We start from the raw sequence: 21,459 nt of genomic DNA on the forward strand, positions 1-21,459 counted from the left end.
CTATGAATAATATGCCCCTAAAACATTTAGATTCGTTGTCTCCGTCCTACTACTAATATCTAAAGTTAGGTTAGGTGAGGTTAGAACATAAATATTCATGTGCTCTTGACACTTGTGTTTTATGGGGTAACTTGTAATGCTACTTTCAAGATTTTAACTCTTTAATTACGATACCATTAATATACTTCGTTTTCACTCCTTTACATACGGAAATGACCCTATTATAAAAAGAAGATATACAATTGATAAATTACTGATTACATTTTCTGAATGATATTAAGGTTGCATGCATGCCTGCGTCGGCTCTGCTTTCATCTCCATCAAGTTAGTATAATGTTTTAAAAAATCTTGGTAATATATATTTCTCAAACCGGTCACAGTTTTACCACAAACAGACAGACTTGACAATTCACAGTGCTTTTCAAGTAGGCCTAATTTGATATAGTTGAAGCAGTATTTATGTGTGACTGCTTTCGATTCCTTCCGTCCAATCGGTCATGTGGTTTTTGTGATTAGCAGTTGGCTAGTTATTTATCAACATGACATGCCAATAAATTGTCGTTAAAGATATTATGACAACTTGTAATGTATATCTTATGTTACAACTTTAAATGTAATTTACTGACTGTTAAAATATGTCAAATTACGTACTTAGTAACGTAGGAAAATATAATTAAAGCGATAGAAAAAAAGTATTACATTCCTGTAGTTACAGCTAGTACATAAAACTTAGCACCCACTTATGAATTATAGTTTTTTTCTCGACGAAGCCATCACGATATTAATACAGACCAGTTGCCTTATTTTTATATTTCATTTTTTTTTTACATCATGTTAGTACGGCAGGCCCATTTACACTAATTAGATAGAACTACATAATTTATGGATAACATTGAACATTATAAAAGACAGACATACAGAAAGAGATTTATTTAATACATTGTAGGTATTATATTGATACTAATAATGAAGTAGATCATAAAATATTCTCAGAGTATCTCTTCATATTTATGTTTGGGTTGTATTTTGCTATTATTTCACCGACTTTAACGGTGAAGGAAAACATCGTGAGCGAGCCTACATGCCTGAAAGTTCTTCACAATGTTCTCAAGGGCGTGTGAAGTCCACCATACCAATCTGCATTTAGCCAGCGTGGTTGACTACGTGGTTGACTACTTCTCGTTCGAAGAGCAGACTCGTGCCCTGTATTCTATATTATTTGATATTGATAATAACGATGCTCTCAAGCTCCATTTACAATACCCGAGTTAAACACTGGTTTAAAAGTCAGTCAGTAATTACCTTTCAATTTAAAAGGAATCCTTAAGGTTCTTCAATTATTTATGTTCTTCTAGTTACAACAATTATTTCGTGGATGACAAACAATAGACGGCCGAGTGGCGCAGTGGACAGCAACCCTGCTTTCTGAGTCCAAGGTCGTAGGTTCGATTCCCACAACTGGAAAATGTTTGTGTGATAAATATGAATGTTTTTCAGTGTCTGGGTGTTTATTTGTATATTATAAGTATTTATGTGTATTATATGCATAAAAAAGATACATATATTCATCAGCTATCTTAGTACCCATAACACAAGTTACGCTTACTTTGGGGCTAGATGGCGATGTGTGTATTGTCGTAGTATATTTATTTATTATTTTATTTAATAATCAAAACTGTTTTGCCATGATCTCACCTGATGCTATATCAATACAGAATTAGATGAAAACACGTCACACACATAAGTAGGTTAATATAATAGAAGCATGTGGCTTAATTGAAAGAGTTTAGACGCATAGTTTCGCAGCATGACCCTAAGGACTGACCAAGCTTTTAGCAGTAATTACATGTGTCGCCTTGCCATCTAGCCAGGTATGTTGAAACGATGGCTCGCTCGGCTACTAATCGCCACAACATGCCTGCATGTTTCGCAACCACCGGACCAACCACTCACTCAATGCGAAATACTGCGATCGACTGTAATTCGAATAAATCTTGATCATTCCTTTACAATTTTCTGTATGAGACGACGTCCTATTAAATGCGCAATGTTTATTAATATAATATTATCGTCTTAAAATTGGAAATTGGCCTCTGGAATAGGCCCCGTGCCTCGGAAAGCAGGTTTATCCGTTTGTACCTACCGTTTATTATTAGTAACACACAATAAATGATCGTTAAAGCCCGCCAAACCGAATTAGAGCGGAGGTATTTGCCCATCTGTGGGACACTAAACATCTACTTTCAGCTCATACAAAAGTAATCAAAATTATAACGTAATGGCTTTGTTTTTTTTTTAAATCGATAAGATAATTCTGGAAGAAATCGCTATGTAGCAATAAGGCCACCAAATTGTACTCTCTTGATATGTATTTATATCTTTGTAACTACTTTTTTTTTCTTTGGTGTACAATAAAAGTGTATTCATTCATTCATTCATTTATTCATAATTCTTTTTCTGATCCTAATGAAACCGTTGAATCATTTTGATTTCACAGTGTGATTTCTAAATAGGTTGTGAGAACTAGCATTGAGAACATAATCCGTTAAATGAGTATTCTTTACATGATTTCTTCGCGATTGGATGGCGACGTCGACTAGAAAAGTGGTTTGTTGGAGGAGGGTTATAAGTGGGGAGTCAAGGCCGTCCGCGTGACATACATTCATCCCACCACATTCACCTTCCGTCCGCCACCTGCCCACCACCACTGTCAAGGCTATCTTGCGAAAGATCACGTCGAGTATACACACGCAGGCCGCTCAGTTTACGTGAGGTCCACTTGTGAAAAACTCATTTCGCAACTGACTAATAATAGTTAGTTTATTCACATCATAATTTTCAAGTTCACTGAAGTCTGACTACTAGTAGGCTTCTTAGCGTCGAGATTGATTGACGTTTCTGTTACCATATAAGAGTACATAGATACTCAAGCCAGTCTTCAATAATGTAAGCTTTGAGTTTGGTGACAATATCAATATTGAAATGAGTATGATGTGATGTTTGAAATGTGACGCACGTCCAGCACCTGATTTGCAAATCCTTTAATATATTTTAACTATGTCGTCTTTCGATTAGTTCTTAAAGTAGTTAACGGAACTAAAATATTTCACATTATTACCTACACTGTGACTTGCATAAGATCGTATTCATAGGTGTAAATGAATTGCAGAATAGAAACTCAAACGCAGTCGGAATATAGTTGGCGTGAAATCGTAGAGATTTTTCTGGTAAATTATTCATGTGGCCAGCGATGGGCAGACTTTCGAGGCATTCTTTAAAAAGCCTTTCACTCTTATCGAGTGGCGTCTACTCTATACACATGAGATAGTTTATTGAATTGTGACGGAAAACGGTTCTACGAGTATTTTATGGAATTACTTAAATCTATGCAATATAATTTTGTATCTTCCTTGTAGTTTATTACTTATTAAGTAATCGTGACTTCGCTAAAGTATCATTTCTTAGTATTAGGAAATATAAGGAAGACTGGAAAACTGAAAAAAAAACAAAAACTAAATTCAGCGGTTCTGGAGATGTGCTCGTACAAACAGACAGACTGCCAGACTGACAGACGCACAGAGATTTAAGCAGACGAGCCAAAAAAGAAAATAGTAAAGTATCTAGAAAATAGATTAATCTATGTAATAAAATTAAAGGAAAAGGTGGTTTATCGCCTCAACTGATACATACAATAGGTCTCTTATAGGGATTCCCATAAGCAGAAGGGAAATCCCTTTACTTATGTATATCGTCAATGTCAATGGGATATCACACAATTTTATTTTTTAAATACCTGATAGTGGCAAACAGCACGCGATGATTTATTTGGTGTTATGTGGAGCTGCTATCCATATCATATATCAATCAGGAGAGATACGGTTGGTCTGCTATACCAAAACAAAGCTTTACGGGGTCGCCGTTCTCGCATCTTGGGTACTGACATCCATTGATCCTTACGTGCCTTTTCATCATCACAAAAGCTCTACAGCCCAGGGTGGGTCTTGGCTTGGTCAAGCAAATTTCTTCATCGGAGGTGGTCAGAAGCAGCTTCCTTCCAACCCCGAACTACCATAACCGAACATCATTGTCCTTGTCCATCACTCCACCAATCCCTAGGTCATCCTCGGCCTTTACTCCTCTTATTAGCCCTCCATCAACCTCTTAGGGCTCATGTACCGTCCATACGTCACCACGTGCCCTTTAGTTGGCAATAAAGTATCGCTCCATTACTTTTTCAAATTTCGTCATATCTACAATTACTTGATTCGTTTAGTTTTACAAACAGAACGGCACAAGAATCACAACGATCTACTCTTACTGCCATTGAATTTACACAAATTGCTTAAGCTAATTTGTGAAGTATCTACATAAAACACGAGGATTCAATTTATGTAGGTACCTATACCTACATAAATTGAATCCTAAATGCAAGTTGAAAACGCATTGTGTAAGGTTTCTCTTGCTACATTTATTTGATTTTATATTTTGGACACGGGCAAAATCAGTTTAGGTTTCTTTTTGATAAATTTAAAGTTTTAAAAAAAAATTATCCACAACAATATTTCGTAACTAAAAATTCGTAACTAAAAGGTCGTGCCTAAGTATTTTACGGAATTTTATTCAGTTAGCTAAATATAGGTGACGATTCTTTTGCACACAATTCTGTAAATTAAACTAAATTGAGAGGCCTAAAAGTAATCCTTGCCCTTTTACACTACACTTTGAAAATGATAGCACTATTTCAGATATGTATATTTAGTTACCTCTAGAGAACAGTATCTAAGGAAATTGGCACCTTTGTTAATTCTAACGACCTATGTAGGCTAAGTCTTTTCTACACGCGTGCTACGTGTGATAGGTATACAATTAACATTATCTCCTTATTGGTTTTCTGTAAATTCTGCTGCGGCTAATACACAGCATTTGTTAATTTTGCCTGTGTAGTGTAACGGGTACGTTTTTAGTTCGGATAGCGGCAGAAAGTGTGCTAATGCGTGCACGATTTGTGCGCCGATGCGCGATCGACACGCGCCACCACCAACCGTTCCTGTCTCTGATCCCGTTGGTTCATCCGTATTAAAACTACTCTAGTTAAGATTCTTAAAGCATTTTAATTTACATCATTTTCGACACCTTAGAAATTTTAATGTGTAAACTATTTAAGAAATTTAAAAATAATTGAATATTATTGATAATTAATAAATTTAGATCTCAATTACTTTATCGTAATAAGAAATAAGTTTATTTCGTTTAAGTATACTGATAAAAATTACTGTGATAAGCCTACCTTTATATCTCGACTGCTTGTGTTCAGATTAGAATCTAAAATAACGAATGAACCACTACAAGTTAAGAAAATAAAAGAAGACTAAAAACACATAGACAGATAAATTAAACTAAACTAAATATATCAATAGAGTCCATCGTTATGTTCTCACAAAGCTTGTAAATTAAATGATGAAGGTCACCTCTATTCAAGTTATTAATTTCACAAAATACCAGCTTATATTGTGTTAAATTATTCGTTGTAAGATATCAGGTAGGTAGTTATAGACCGTGTGGCACTGTTTCCCAATATTCGAGTTCTAAGAGCGCTTTGGTATAACTTGGAAAGGTTATAAGGTTCAAGGCCATATTGCTTCGTATATTTGACCATTGGCGTGATAGGTTAAGTGGGTGCGGTGTTAGTGAAATGACTGCGGTGTTAATGAAATGACCAAGTGACGTTTTAGAAGTCCAGTGCTGCACCTTATGTGTGCAGCTATACTGAGCCAGCTTCTTTGTCGCACATTTTATTTCATACAACCTATGCAAAGTCACAATTTTATCCCATTAAATTTGACAATAAAGAAGATTTTTCTTTGAAAAAAAAAAGAAGACAGAAATGGGTACAGCCTTCTTATTTGGCACAATTGCCTATTGTTTAATATGCCTCTATTGCAAACGAGATTTTCTGCAAATTAAACTAAACTTCCGGTTTCGCGGCTTCAAAACTGTTGATGGTCACTTTCACTACTTTAAGCGTATACATCAGCCACAGCTTTGTTTTTCTAGCGCTTGTGCACAAACATTAAGTAACACAATGGGGCTGTATTAGTCGAGATAATAATTAATGAATAGAAATATTGATAGGTTAGGTGGGGTTATTGGGTAGTACCTACCTAGAAATTATAATAATTGAATGGCAATTCGCGGAGTCGAGGCCAAACTATTGATTTTTAACCAGGCAGTTTGGTAGATAACCTACGTATTTAATACTACACCTATATTATAATAATCTATAGAAGAAAACCGCTGTCCCTTCCTACCCGGATCGACCTAGTTTAATATATAGGTATGCTAAAGCCGGTCAATGTAAGTAGGACAACCAGTCTTTATTAATGGGAAACGTTGTTCCGAAAGCCCACTGCTAATAGGGTTGCAAAGTAAAAGATATTTTAATCTTAAGTTAATGATAAATAAACTAATCCGCCCTGTATTGGGCCGGTAATGATTTGATACGATGATAAAATAAATTTGCCACAGTATTGCATCTTGTAAATTGAAATCGGTATGAATTTATTACAACTGCCAGTTAGCTCGTTACCATAACGTTAACGGTAACTTGAACTTTTAAAATTGAAACAGTAATGATGATGATCTATTTCCGTAATCCCTAATAGATGTTACACAGTTTCCCTGACCGATTTTGGCGGTAAATCTCCAGAGAAATTAGCCCACTTCGCGGGAGATATTAAAGTGCACAAAATAATGTATAAGCGCAAGCTAGTGTAATCGCAAACACAGACGCATTCTCTATTCCCTAACTCTCTCAGTCCGATGAGAGAGCCACACCAAAACGGCTGGAAAAATATCAGGCGCATGAATGTGCGATCCGAGGAACGAACGGGTGTTGATAGAAAAACCCTAATTCTATTCATTGACCCGACCCTCTTTTAATCTGCAGTCCAACGTGCTCGCCACTAGACCAACGAGGCAGATATTGTTGTTTGGTGACAGAAGTTGCCTACCAACCAACACTAATCATGGGTGTACAAAATCTTTTAGTATACTTTACTTACTTAGAATTGTCTTGAGTGACAACCCTGGCGACAAAGACACCACGCGGCCTGCGCCTGCGTCCGGCGAAACGCCTGCGCAGCGCACTGTAGGTGTATTAGTATGCGAAGACATCACAACTTTCTACACATTCCTGGTGGCAGCGGCTAGTGGAGAAATGAGCGCCATCGGCACATAACAATTATTTATTGATTGTACGCATCGCTCGTGACATCATAGACGATAATTCACTTGATTTTTACTCAATACATATTACAGTTTATTACGACATAAAATTATAATTTGAGTCTTCATCATTTCGGTATAAAAGGTTTTTTCAATCACATCACAATCCATTTTTGAATTTATTACCGAGTCAGCATTATAAGACATTACTATAAGGCACGGGTCCACCTTTAAGAATGAGAAGGGTTCGCCACAATGCTGGCCAAGTGCTGATTGGTGGAAACCTATAACCAAGTTAGGATAATTATCATAAATGCCTTGATTTTTGCCTATATGTGCATTAATTTTTAGTACAGTAGGTTCGCGCAGTCATAGTTAAAACACCTTTAGCCTCAAGGATTGGCCATCAAATGAATTTATTTTTTACATTCGATTGCTACCAATCTGGTGTAATTAATAATTCCAGAGAGCGCTTTCTAGCAGAGAAGTTTTAACAGGAGGTGTTAACTGTTGACCCTCATATATTTACACGAGGATTAACACGCCTTAGGTCGATGGACACAGGGTGGCACGTTACAGGACGTGTTCCTTGCATGCCCTGAGAAGTGTTATTGTTTATCTTAAATTAATGAATAGAAATATTTCGATGATTATCTTAAATTCAGGTCGGTCAGTTATAACTAATATTAAAATTAATGAGAAATTGCATTTGTTAGACCAAGTTTTTTTATTTGTAAGTATAGATAATGATATGGAAATCTAAAACTTAAAAAAAATATATTTTTCAGGTCAGTGCGTTTCCCATTATAATTAACTAATATTAGACCGTGATAATGTTCAACATGTTCAAGGGCAAAATGGTGTTTTAAAATATATTTCATTTGACATTTAATTGCGAACATCACCTCATTGACGAAGTACCATGATGTCCCACTTAGCATTAGGCACTTAAAGTCGGTACTCAATATTTAACTTACCTTATCTAGTAAATTGTACCTCGGGCAGTTGTCATTGAACTGAATCGTACGTAGTTTACTTTTCTAAATTAAATTAGTTAGGCAGCTTAAATATTTGGTTCTCTGTTTTACAACCTACCTACTACAATAACTCGTACAAATAACTGTAATACTATACAAAGTACAGAGATAGATGAAAGCAATTTAAACTATGAGTGACATTTTTTTACTTTATGGCATATATTGCAATAACTTTTCTTCAACGTCATCATCAACGGCTTGTTATGGTCCCATAGCTGGGCATAGAATCCATCTCATACAAGAGGGTTTTTAGAGCTTAAACCCGCCACGCCACTCCGATGCGATTTGATGGTCTTAAACGATTATAACGCACACAATAACTTTAGAATATCCGAAATTAATGTATTCATAATTGGATTGCTACAGGTGGCGATGGCCGGCGACTTCATCCTCGCCGTGGCGTCGATGATGATAGCTCGCTTGCGCAGTGACGAGGTCACACTTGTACTCAGCCAGGTAATTTATTATTTATTTATTTATTTACCAAACACATAAAAAGTTAGCAAAATATTGCACAGAATACTGATAAATTCTGTGATTTCCACACTATGATTCCCTGAGTCGTTAAAATTACGTATTGTTATATTTTTAGTGAGTGCAGATTTGGTATTCTATATACTATATCCTCAGTGGCATGCATAGGGGGTATGCACAGGGTATGCAGATGATATAAAATGAAGAAAATATCAAGTACAAGTTATAAATACATGTAGGCTTTTTATAACTCTTAAAATGCCTATCCTTAGGTTTTTAAAAACTCGAACTGGAGATTTTCTTCATTTGATTTCATCTGCCTACCCTGTGCATACCCTCTATGCAAGCCCCTGTATGTCTATACCCTTTAAATACAGTGATTTTGTTTTTATCTTTGAACATCGACAGCCCCTTTTATCTAGTCGATCTAAAGTATCTCTAAACTAGAATTTTCGGGTTGTATTATCCAGAGAATTCATATCACATTGAATTCTTTAGCCTTTAAAGTAATATTTAAAGGCTAAAGAATTCGAGTCATTTGAATCATATATGATTATATTAGTCGATTTTATTTATTTTGTCCTACACGTAAACTTAATAGCTATTTATTAATTATGGTTGACTTAAGTTGTTTTTTTAACCTTTCCAGGTGGTCACAGATTTGGTTCAGGGCGAGTTCATGCAGCTTGGTAGCAAAGAGACTGAGAACGAGCGGTTCGCGCACTACCTCACTAAAACATACAGAAAGACAGCCTCTCTTATCGCAAACTCAGTTAAAGCGGTGACTATTTCTTTTTTTTAATTGTTGGTTTATCATTATCCGAAGTAATAAATTAAATAACTTGTTAAATGACAGCGCCGCCGAGTCCAACTTTCCTCCTTAGCGGAGTTAAAGTACGCGTAATGCGTGCTACCAATCACGAGACTTGCTCTTAGCGCGCTTTTCTGATTGGTTCACGGGGTCCCATCTTGAATTCCCCAAAGAAGAAAGGTTTGACGTCGCGGTTTGCCTGGTCTTAAATTCAGAAGGCTTTCTTCATCGCTTAAAGCAGTGTTTTTTTTTATTTTTGTGGATATTATTTTGTGCCATGTGATGATGCAGATCAGAATACAGCTGTTAACACCACTCTTCCCGCGAGGAGTCGACTAAGGGATTATAAGGGAACGCCAAGTTTTGTCATATAACACCGTCATTTTTAAATAAATCTGCGCTAAGCTATGGTAGTAAGTGGTATGGTACCTCTGACGAAACTAGGCGAATCCCGAGCGGGCAAGCGATTTAGAGCAATCCGCTCGAACTGACGCATGTTAATCTTGGTTCCGCACAGGAGAAATGTCTCTTAATTTTCAAGACGAGGTGTTAGTGTTTACTTATCAATAATAATAAAATAAGAATCACAAGATTCTAGATAAGTGGACTATGTTAGTTTTTAAAAACCACGAAATCAAAATAATATCTAAGAGGCTCTGTCGTCCCGCATTAGTTTCGCTTTGTGGGCTACTTTAGTCCCGCGTTTCGCGCGGAATTCCGCTAATTGTTTTTTCTTCGTGATATCATAGGGTCTTGAAAATAGTAAAGGGAGGATATTATTCGTTATTTTCAGGTGGCACTGTTGAGCGGTGCGGATGAGAGCACTAGCGAACTGGCGTTCCAGTACGGCCGCAACCTCGGCCTTTCCTTCCAGCTGGTGGACGACCTTCTGGACTTCGTGTCGTCCGCGCAGGCCATGGGCAAGCCCACCGCGGCTGACTTACGACTGGGACTGGCCACCGCACCAGTACTTTTTGCATGTGAAAAGGTAATAGACATTTAAGCGATTTGAAAAGACATTTTTATCATACGGATACTGAGCATATAACAACTTCTGACTATGTTTTTTTATGACTAACTACATTTTAGGTAAAAAAAAATCCTTTTTATAAATTTTTTAATATTATGAATTAATTTCCTCTCCATGATATAAGTAAAAACCGGCTAAGTGTGACTTGGACTCTCAAAAAGAGGGTTCCGTACGTGTGCAACATAACACCACTACACAATATTGCCAGTATTGCCATGCCATTTTCCGGGATCAAAAGTTGCCTGTTAGCCTACCAATAAATAAATTAATAGTTCAAAAAACCAAAAAACAAGCTTTTTATAAGAAACCTAACTAATTCTAGTTTTTCTTTAAGTACTATTTTTACTATAGCAAAATTAATCGGTTAACCATTCACCATCAAATATTATAATATTTGAGAAATCGGCTAAAGATAATGATAGGAAATTGAAATAAACATAATTCCTGCCTTATCGACTATAGCTGAAAATTATATAAATTAATAAAAATCTTATTTTGCTAATTGAAAAATTTAATATTCTTATCAAGTTAGTGTAATGTCATCGGTTCTCGATAAATCTACAAAATTTAAACGAAATCAGACCGTTTGAAGAGGGTCAAAATCAAGTCCAAAAGTCTGTTACAATCATACATACAGGTGAAGCTAATATAAAGCGTGTAAAAATAAGCGTTTAGTTTCAATGACTGTAGAAGCAGAAAAGGAAAATCACTTTATTGTAGGAAAAACATAAAGGAAAAGAGACAGTAAGAAGTTGCTGCTTGTAATTTCACTGTATTGTTTTTTTTTAACAGGGCAAATTGTTAGTTACTTTGTTAAATAATCGCGTTAATGTGCCAACTTCGTTGTGCACTGAGTAAGAGAGCACATAAATATTAGATTTTTGCGCGAACTAAATCTTTAATGGCCCATGAATTTAATCGTTTCGTGTTTGCATTCGCGCAGCAGCAAACAGCTCATTTAATCTTAGAAAGATTACTATGTGAGATTCATCTATGCTGTTATAATACTTAATTTCTTTATTTAATCATGCTTGATTGAAAGAACATAGAATTGATTACTTAACTTTTGGTATAGAATATTCAATTCGTCTACACTGTTATTGAAAAAGCTAGAAATAGACTAATGTGATATGTTGAAATTACCAACATAGCGTACCTACTACTCTTGACAGCGTCGTCATCGTCGTCAGCCTCTCAGAATGATCAGAGTTTAGATCGTAGACTTCGCACGCCGTGTAGAACATTATGCAGAATTCTCAGTCATGCAGGTTTCCTCACGATGTTTTCCTTCGCCGTTTAAAGCAAGTGATATTTAAATTGCTTAAATTAAAAACGCACATAACTCGGAAACGTCAGTGGTGCGAGCCAGGGCTCGAACACCGTCTCCGCGAAAGAAAAACGGATGCCCTAACCACTAGGCTATCACCGCTTACTCTTGACATGACAGAATATAATATTACATTGAGAGAGCTTAATCGCAGTCTTCTGATATTTCTCTCTTATATTTAAAAATAAATGAATAATCATTCCTTTTTTTCTCTTTATCTATTTAAACAAATAAAATTTAATGTCTCTTTGTAAATGCATATAAAAGTTTATACTGTACGTATAAAAAAATCATTTTTTAATTTGTTGCGATACTAGTAGCCAGACGAATGCTTATCCCCGCAACGACTGTGGATTGATTTGACGTATCTTTCACAGGCATAGAGTAATAAAGGCTACTTTTGAAGAGCACTCCTAAAGGTTTTTTTAACATACATGGCTTACATATCCGCCGAATAGCATTTCAATATATTACGACAATACACACAACGCTATATAGGCCGCAAGTAAGCGTAGCTTGGATACTAAGATAACTAAAGAATATTTTTATAAATAATTATGTTAAATAGGCATTGAAAATATTCATGACTAGCTTTTGCCCGCGGCTTCGCTCCCGTTAAGTTCAATTTTTGATTTGGTAAATTGCGGTTTTGGAAAAAAAATGGTTTAAAAAATGTCTTGCGGCTAATAGAAAAATATGAACGTAAATTATCAAATGGATTTTTTTTTAATTTGTGAAACACATTTGCTTTATTTTTAATCGAAAACCTAGAATCAAAGTTTCATGGATGTAACTTGAAAAATAAATTGATAAATGAAGAATTTTATACATACTTAATCCCTCATTTAACCCTCTTAGGGTTGGAATTTTCCAAAATCCTTTCTTAGCGGATGCCTACGTTGTAATAACTATCTACGTGCAAAATTTCAGCCCAATCCGTCAAATGTTTACAGTTGTGCGTTAATAGATCAGTCAGTCAGTCACCATTGCCTTTTATATATATAGAAGATTATCTCTCGAGACAAAATGTACTAAAATGATAAATAATGATGATAAATAAGAAGAATATTTAATCTTTTAGCATTTATTTTTTTACTTAAAGTATTGAGTGGCACTCCAACTTTCATCAAAAGCGGTCCTAGGAGGACTACGACCCTTCTCATTGTGGGAGGAGATCCATGCCCTATAGTAGGCGGTAATTTGTTGATATGATGATGATGAAGTAAAGTTAACAACACAAAACTTTCGTATTCCAGTACCCTGAGCTGAACCCAATGATAATGAGGCGGTTCCAAGAAGCTGGCGACGTGGAAAAGGCTTTCGAGCTGGTACACAAGTCGCGCGGCTTGGAGCAGACGCGCTTTTTAGCACGCAAACACGGCTTAGAGGCGGCACGTCTTGCGCACGAACTTGCTGACTCGCCCTACCAGAAGGGGCTTATCGTGACCACCGACCTCGTGCTCAACCGCATCAAGTAGCACCCCCCACAACCAGTATCTAACGTCCTCTCTGCGGAGGTAAGGACTTTAGTTCTCGAGTAGTGCTACGTACGCCCTCAGTTTGGCATCAGTCAATCGAAGTGCGGGAACACTTAGGTATAAAGCCGTCTTTACGTCGAGGATAATGCGCACTCAACTCTTCAAAATGACTATTGACACAAGATCGATGCTGGAAACGACGTTTAATGTTACCGATCGGTCTTCTGTCAGTCGGCTGATGCGAAACTGAAACCGGCATAAACATTTACCGTCCCATAGCGCATCCGAATATCTGTGAATACGGATTTGAGCATTGAGCATGTCGTCTTAGAAGGAAGTTATAAACGTGAGTCGCTTATGTAAGGTATTAAACCTAATTTGAAATCACAATCACGGACTTTAGTAATATTATTTGTGCAAATTCTGATATATAAACCTTGAACTAAATTGACAGGATTCATTTTCAAGGACAGCATGATTTTTAATCTTTTCCGTTTAGTAAAGGTTTGAGTTTGTATGGAAACAGCTCCTTTGTAGATTAAGCAGAATGTCTGAAATTATTTTGTTGTTATGTTAAAAATTAAAGACTTTTGTTTTCTGCATGATAATTAATTTGCATACATGAACCACGATTGCGATATACAAAATAGTTTTAAACACTTTCTGTTGATTCTGTAAAGTTTTAAACTTCTACTTTAGACGTAACATTAGCGAAGTTTAACTAAAAGCCAATATTCTTCAATCACATGCTAATTTACAGAATCAGCAAATTGTTAGTAAAATAACGAGTTTTGGTAAATCCTGATGCGGTCCAGTAAAGTGATTACTGAAGTAAGAGGCATGAAATACAGAGTATTTGTCAGCTCCAAAATGTACATTTAATATACGAATTGAAACTTCAATGTAGAACTTAATAGAGAAAAATCAATGCTCGTATTATATTATATTATATTATATTTTTAAAAATATTTTATAATAAATACATTTAATTTGTTGTAGTACCAAAAAACTTTATGGGTACATAATGGACTTTATAAAGCCACCCAAGGACTGTATCTGTTTTCGTATTGGAATGAAATCTTGGCCATCATCACTCTTAACGAAAATCTATCAAGTTCTTCTAAGGTATAAGCGGGAGCTGATATATGAATTTCCAAGTACTTAAGAAGTCTACACAATTCACATGCTTAGAGTTTTCGAACGACTAATATGGATACCTTTGAAAAGGTTAAGTGAAATTTAATACTGTCATACATTAAGTTTATTAGAGTGATTGAAATAGCTAGACTATCTTGTGTGCGTCTGTAGAATATTGTGTGTGTTTTGTATGTATGTATGAGTGTGTGAGATATACGCAATATGAGACAAATGTACTGATGTAAATATTTTACATCAGGAGCAACGATGCAAAATGCTCGTGCAAATGTATGTGCACTTGAGGTTAAACCCATCACACGATATAAATGATTTATTTATTAAATGTATAATTTTCTTATTATTTTTTTAAACTGTAATATTTCTTCCTTCTTTTATGTGACCTGATTTATTTTAAGTTTTCTTTGAATTTCGTGTTCAACGTTAACTATTATATAAGAACAGTACGAAAAAGCCACTAAAATAGATTAAGCGTGTATGTGACCACTCGTTACCAAATACCGCTGTACATAACTGTACAACAATGTGCTCAAATGTTAAATAAAATACAGGCCTACTTGCATATAGTAGACGAAATTTGTATATAGGAATATTTTAGTTTTATACCTTCGTACTTTTCTTTCTTAAACGTTGTGCAATTTTTTTTATAATAGGTATAGCATAATGAAGTATATGTGTGAGAGAACAATAAAATTAGTGTCGTTGACAGTCCCATAGTGTTAGTAAGTACAATAATGCTTTTCCTACAGAACCCTTCTCAAAACTAATGTTCAAAAAACCTAACGCTTTTCCACATTTAAGATAGTAATTTTGACAGCTCACTGACAGTAGGGATGAGTTATTGTATAATCGTTAATAAAACTATTCGATTGTCGATTATTATTCTAATAGAATGTTGAATCGATATCTGCATGGTTATGCTGTCTTTCATATTATAATACTTCTAATAAATTTATATGGCTTAAAATACCGCCCACCATGATGGTGTGTATTTTTACTTAAAGATCAATTCTCGGTAGTCTGTGTTTGTTCGATAAATCTGACAATTTAGTAAATCGGCATCCATTAATAAAGTGCGACGTTATCTGTAGTACATTTACCGGAAAAAATACGAAACTACTTTTGTCTGGTTCTGGATCATTATGAGTACTTATTTAACAATGTTACACTGTGAAGGACTATCGACGCAGTTATATCCAAGAATTATTAAAACAATATAATAAACAACACGGTTCCCACTTAGTGTTTGGCTATATGTCGTCAGGGCTTGACACCGCTGGTTTTAATTGATCGGAAAATGGTGTTTAGTTACCGGTCAAAAGAGTGTTTTTCTTTTTACCGATTAATTGATTTTGACGTATTCTCAGGACTGTAATGATGCCTGCTTTTATGCTTAAGAAAACTAAATAAGACTGTTTAAGTCACGATTTAAAGATAAAGGCGTTGATGCGTTTCTTTTTGCTATTCCACGTGTTGTTTGATAATAATCTGCGCATTTCTCCTCCCAATCGCATAATGCGCGTAAAATTACAATAGCACCAAACATTTTTAGTTCCGTTAGCCGATTGATTTTAGTTAATTGAGCGAAATCAAATTAGAAACCGAAAACTCAACCGAAAAGATTCGGATAACAAGTTTAGTGACCGAACGAGTCAATTATTATTTCCCGTTTTCAAGCCCTGCCGGTTGTCAAACGTCGTACCTACTTTAAACTTTGTAAATATCCGATTCATTGGTTAAGTAAACCGTGTTTTAATCTTCAAAACCAATTACCTCAGTTTCTTTAGTATACACGGGCGTTTTAGGGGTGTATATGTGTGGTCTTACGTAGTATTAAATTGTTAGTTCGGTACGTGCAAGCACAATATTGTTCAGTCGAAATTAGTACACAAGTTCATTATATCAACATTAAATTAAACCAGTTATAAGCTATTAATTGTAAATACGAAATATATAAGATATTCTGAATAACGGGAAAGAAGTATGATCAAGGTATAAAGAATAGTTTTGTTTAACTTGTAATGTTAGTTAATGAGGTGTTTGTATCAGCAGATAACTTTAAAATATAATAGATATTGTGTAAGTAGTAGACAATTTGTATATGGGGAATTTTTGTGTGAATAATTTTATACATTTAGGACCTTATTAAATGTGTCATAACGTCGTGTTAGTTATGTAGTGTTCTGTCACTTTTCAACTAGCGGCAATTTTTATGCGTCAGAGCGTGATAAGACAATGCGTATGCTGTTCCTACGTTATGCCACGTTTTCTAAGAAGGCCCCTAAAGATTCGTTTTTAAACAAATCAAACACAGGACTTATTTACCGGCTATCGAGGGTGGAGTGTCGACGCACATTGTTAACATGACAACACAAATAATCCACTAACTACCCAAGCAAAAAAATATAAAAGCTCGTCTGCCTTACACTATTGTTATTTAAAAGTTATCGTTGTTTGCTGGTACTTATAAATCCTTAAGAAGCCGACGCAATGATTAAAGATTCAACCGTTTTTATGAATATTCAAAGACACCAGTAAAAGTCGTTCTCATTATGAGATCTATATAAAATCTGTAATCCTTAATTAGTTTGAATATGTTTATATGTATTTTTAGTCATTGTGTTCGCGAGCCGCAGAGGCTCTAAAGATGTATATGTACATTATACGTTTAAAGGGAGTCAATGAATTTTTATTTACATAAAATATGTAATATGTAGTCATATTCATAGCTTTTATTGTTTGTAAATATTATTATATTTCTTTGTAAAATGCTAAATCACGAATAATATTATAAATATTAGTTACAAGAATATTGTTTTATTTTTGAATAAACGTATTTATTTAATGGACAAACTGTTCTTATTGAGTGAAACCGAAATATTGCAAATTTTGTTTGAGTTAGAAATTAGTAAGATATATTATGTTACAACTGCATAATATATCAGGTTATTTAACTCAAACGTATTACGAAATTATGGAATACCAGAGACCTAGCTTAGCTGCCTACAATAAAAAATATGAAGATGCATCAGTATTATGTGAAATAAGCATTACAAATCCATATTTTGAATTTAACTAAGAAATAAATTATTTTTATTTAAATCCAAATTCACAAATTTTAGGGTTCCTTGCTATCTCTCAGTTAATACCTACCTATTTCTCAAGAACGCATGAAAGATTAGGTTTAAATCTTAGACTAAATGCTATGGTGCTGCAAAAACACTCACGCTCATCAATAGCCTATAACAGTCCAGTGCTTGATAATGACATCCGCGGGAAGAGGAGTGGTGGTGACAACTGTATGCTGATCTGCCTAACCACAGAATTAAGAACATACGGAACCCTCATTTAGCCATAATTGTATGCAGCGCATTGTGTCCAAAAATAGTGAAAACACCCCGCGAAAACGTTTCCCATTTTCCCTCATTTTATGGTAAATGTTTGGAAAATTCGAGGTAAAACAATTACTGTCTACTGCTAAATGGAATGAAGTGACTAACCACCTCAAAATTCAAAATTCAAAATTCAAAATTCATTTATTTCAAGTAGGCCTAATATAAGCACTTTTGAAACGTCAAGTCTGTCTGTTTGTAGTGATTCTACCACCGGTTCGGAAGGCAGATTCTACCGAGAAGAAGCCGGCAAGAAACTCAGCAGTTTCTTTTTTCCAACATCAACAATTTACATTTTGCATTTTAACATTCATTTTTCTATCTTGTGAGAGCTGAAAGCGGAGCCGGATGCTTCCAAGCAACCTTGTCATTAAATTCATCAATTGTATAGTAACCTCGCTGTAATAAATGTGTTTTAACAAATTCTTTAAACTTGTGCATTGGCAGGTCCAAAATCACCTTAGGAATCATATTATAAAAGCGTATACTCAATCCCGTAAATGATCCCTGTACCTTACGCAGACGATATGCAGATGACACTAATTTAAGACCATTTCTTGTAAGTCGACTGTTTATGTCCACTTTTTGTTTATAAAGACTAATATGTTGTCTTACAAATACTATATTGTGAAGCTACAGTAAGTATGTCTATTTTACCTGTTCGAGAAACGACTAAAGTGGAGTTGTTCTAGATGCTTCAATATTAGTCGTATGCCTATGAGGTTTCTGTATGTTTTCAATTCTGTGTTTTCAACATTACCGAGACACGATTCAAGTTAGCAGGCTCGACGTCAACAGCAGAAGCAATTGCACCCGAGTACCTTGCCAATATAAACATATACAACTGCCACCGTCGCTGTTGGTCGACCGCTGCCGTTGATGCATTGATGGCTGCCGCTGACAGGTATCGACGTCTACAGTTACCTCTGCCGTTGGCTATTTGACGCTAATTTCGTGCTCGTACCGAATCGTAATGTCCTACAATTATTGGCCCTACGCAGAATTCAAACCCGGGGCCTCATGATTCGCAATGCAACATGCCAAATTACTAGACCAATGAGGTAGATTACCCTAGAAGGTAACCATTTACCTACTCGTTTTCTTTGTAGCTGTGCGTGTATACAATATATTGTAAGAATGCAACACAATGAATGTGGCGTGTTTGCGGCTATCGATCGAGCCGCGCCCGGTACCGCCAGGACCTGGCTGAAAAATGACATGGAAAATTCAGTCTCGTTCAAATTAAAGTCTCCAATTCCAATTTATGTTTACGGTACGGCTACGCTTTATTATATTGCAGCAAGGTTGATTTTGGAAATATGAAACTTTATAATCACTATAAATGAGTGCCTAAGTACCTACCTACTTCATTGTTAGGCTGTAATTACTAAAGTAAACTAGCATGGTGAATTTAATAATAAATAATAAATATACTACGACAATTCACACATCGCCATCTAGCCCCAAAGTAAGCGTACTTTGTGTTATGGGTACTAAGATGCCTCATGAATATTTTTATGAATTATATACTTAAATATATAGAATATACATCTTCTTCTTTAGGTGCCTCTCCAACTAGTGAAGGTTGGCCGTCAGTTTTTATTCATTTTCATTTCCTCTCGCGAGGCTAAACAGCTGGGCGGCACTCGCGAATATACATGTAAACACCCAGACACTAAAAAACATTCATGCTCATCACACAAACATTTTGCGGTAGTGGGAATCGAACCCACGGCCTTGGGCTCAGAAAGCATGGTCGCTGCAAATTGCGCCAATCTGCCGTCAAATTTATCGTGATGTCAAAAAACCTATAACTCGCGGAACGCTAGAAGAACACAACAGACTTTTATCTAACCTAAAAAGAAGTGTTCATGGCACAGGCGAATTTGCATACCGACTATGTAGCTAATCTAAGTAAATGCTTATAAAGAGGCAGCTACAAAGTTGTGTCTTAACATGTAACCCATAAACATACGTAGGTATAAGGGTTACGGCAAATATATTAAATAGGTGCTAATTTTGTACAAATGAGAAACAATATTAGGAATTTAATTTTAAGATCGTGCACTTAATTCGTCTCATTTTTGGCTCTTTCAAGTACCAGCTTGATGCATTGGATCCGATGGATCGCCGAGCTAGAAGACAAACAGGCGAAGTAGCCATGAAAATTTGGGGCATCGTCCGCGGTTGTCTGTAGGTATAAGTAACATATCAGCGGTCACATAAGTGGTGAATGGTGATAGCCTGGTTAGAAATCCAAAATTCTAATTCCATAAGCATATTTGAAACGTCAAGTATGTCTGTTTATAGTGACTCTACCACCAGTACGAAAGGCAGATTCTACCGAGAAGAGCCTGCAAGAAATTCAGTAGTTGCTCTTTTCCAACATCATCTGCGGGAAAGAAGCTGAGAAGAGAGCGAAGCTGGCTGCTTCCAATCTACATTTTCATTAAGAAATTCATCAAATGTTTAGTACACTTCAGCTACACTTTCGGCGGGCCGAGTTCGAATCCCAGCACGCAACGCTAACTTTCGTTTTAATTATATAACAAATATCACTTGCTTCAACGGTGAAGGAAAACCTGAGAGTTCTCCATAATTTTCTCAAAGGCGTGTTGTGTCTACCAATTCGCACAAGGTCAGCTTTGTGGGCTTTGGCATAAACCCTTCTCATTGTGGGAGAAGACCCGAGCCCTATAGTTTTAATAATTAATTTAAAAACCAGCCCAATAATTTATTTAATAATTTATTTCCTTGTTTCGAATACCTATGCACCGCAAAGATCTTGAATGCGATACCGACTTCAGTTTTCTCCAACACCATTATTGTGAGTAGGTACCTTCAAAAAAGGAGTGAATAGGCGCTCTATCTTGGGCTGTATCATCAGTTATTACATAGTGTGATTGCAGTCAAACGCTATATAATGTAAAAAAGTTCACGGGTAATTTAATATAGGTATGCTAGCTCTTATACAATACGTTTTTAAGGTAAATAATATAAGGAACTTACACCAAATGTCGTGACAGATATGAGTGATTGAATAAGCAAAACGAGACATAAAAAATATCGGTAGCATGAAAATGATGGCAAGTAGGTAGGTATGCAAAAATTTGCGTATTTTCGTACTCATTTCACTGAATCGTTTTCCGAGACGTAAGGTGACATCGCCGTATGTAAAGCTTTCAAGCGTAAAAAGTATTGGAATCTAAAATAATAAATATACCCTCTAATCTGTCTGTTGTAATGAGATATAGAACATTGTTCATTGTTATTGTAATGAGCTATAGAATAAAAAGCGGTGATAGCCTGCCTAGGTTAGAAATTCGCCCTCCTTATCCGGGGTGACCGAGTTCGATCCCCGGCACGCAACTCTAGATAACTTTTAACGCGAATTTAAAAAGATCACTTGCACTATCGGGGAAGGAAGTAATATAGTATGGAAACCTGCGTTTTCAAAGGTGTAGTCTACAAATACACACTTGTGAAGCGCGGTGGACTACCTGCGGCCTAAACTTCTTCTCACTCTGGAGA

At 35.8% G+C, this 21,459-nt stretch overlaps 1 protein-coding gene across 1 annotated transcript in view; it reads left to right on the forward strand.

Moving 5' to 3' along the window:
- Window positions 1-16,623, forward strand: part of LOC120626221 (all trans-polyprenyl-diphosphate synthase PDSS1) — a 67,489-nt gene extending 50,866 nt beyond the window's left edge. The window contains exons 5-8 of the mRNA XM_039893625.1: window positions 8,628-8,717; window positions 9,385-9,516; window positions 10,340-10,534; window positions 13,160-16,623. Of these exons, the coding sequence (XP_039749559.1) occupies window positions 8,628-8,717; window positions 9,385-9,516; window positions 10,340-10,534; window positions 13,160-13,381 (639 nt within the window). The 3' untranslated portion in view covers window positions 13,382-16,623. The remainder of the gene's footprint in view (window positions 1-8,627; window positions 8,718-9,384; window positions 9,517-10,339; window positions 10,535-13,159) is intronic.
- Window positions 16,624-21,459: the final 4,836 nt, after the last annotated feature.

The sequence above is a fragment of the Pararge aegeria genome, chromosome 9 (genome assembly GCF_905163445.1).
Source record: "Pararge aegeria chromosome 9, ilParAegt1.1, whole genome shotgun sequence".
In the NCBI taxonomy this organism is placed as follows: domain Eukaryota; kingdom Metazoa; phylum Arthropoda; class Insecta; order Lepidoptera; family Nymphalidae; genus Pararge; species Pararge aegeria.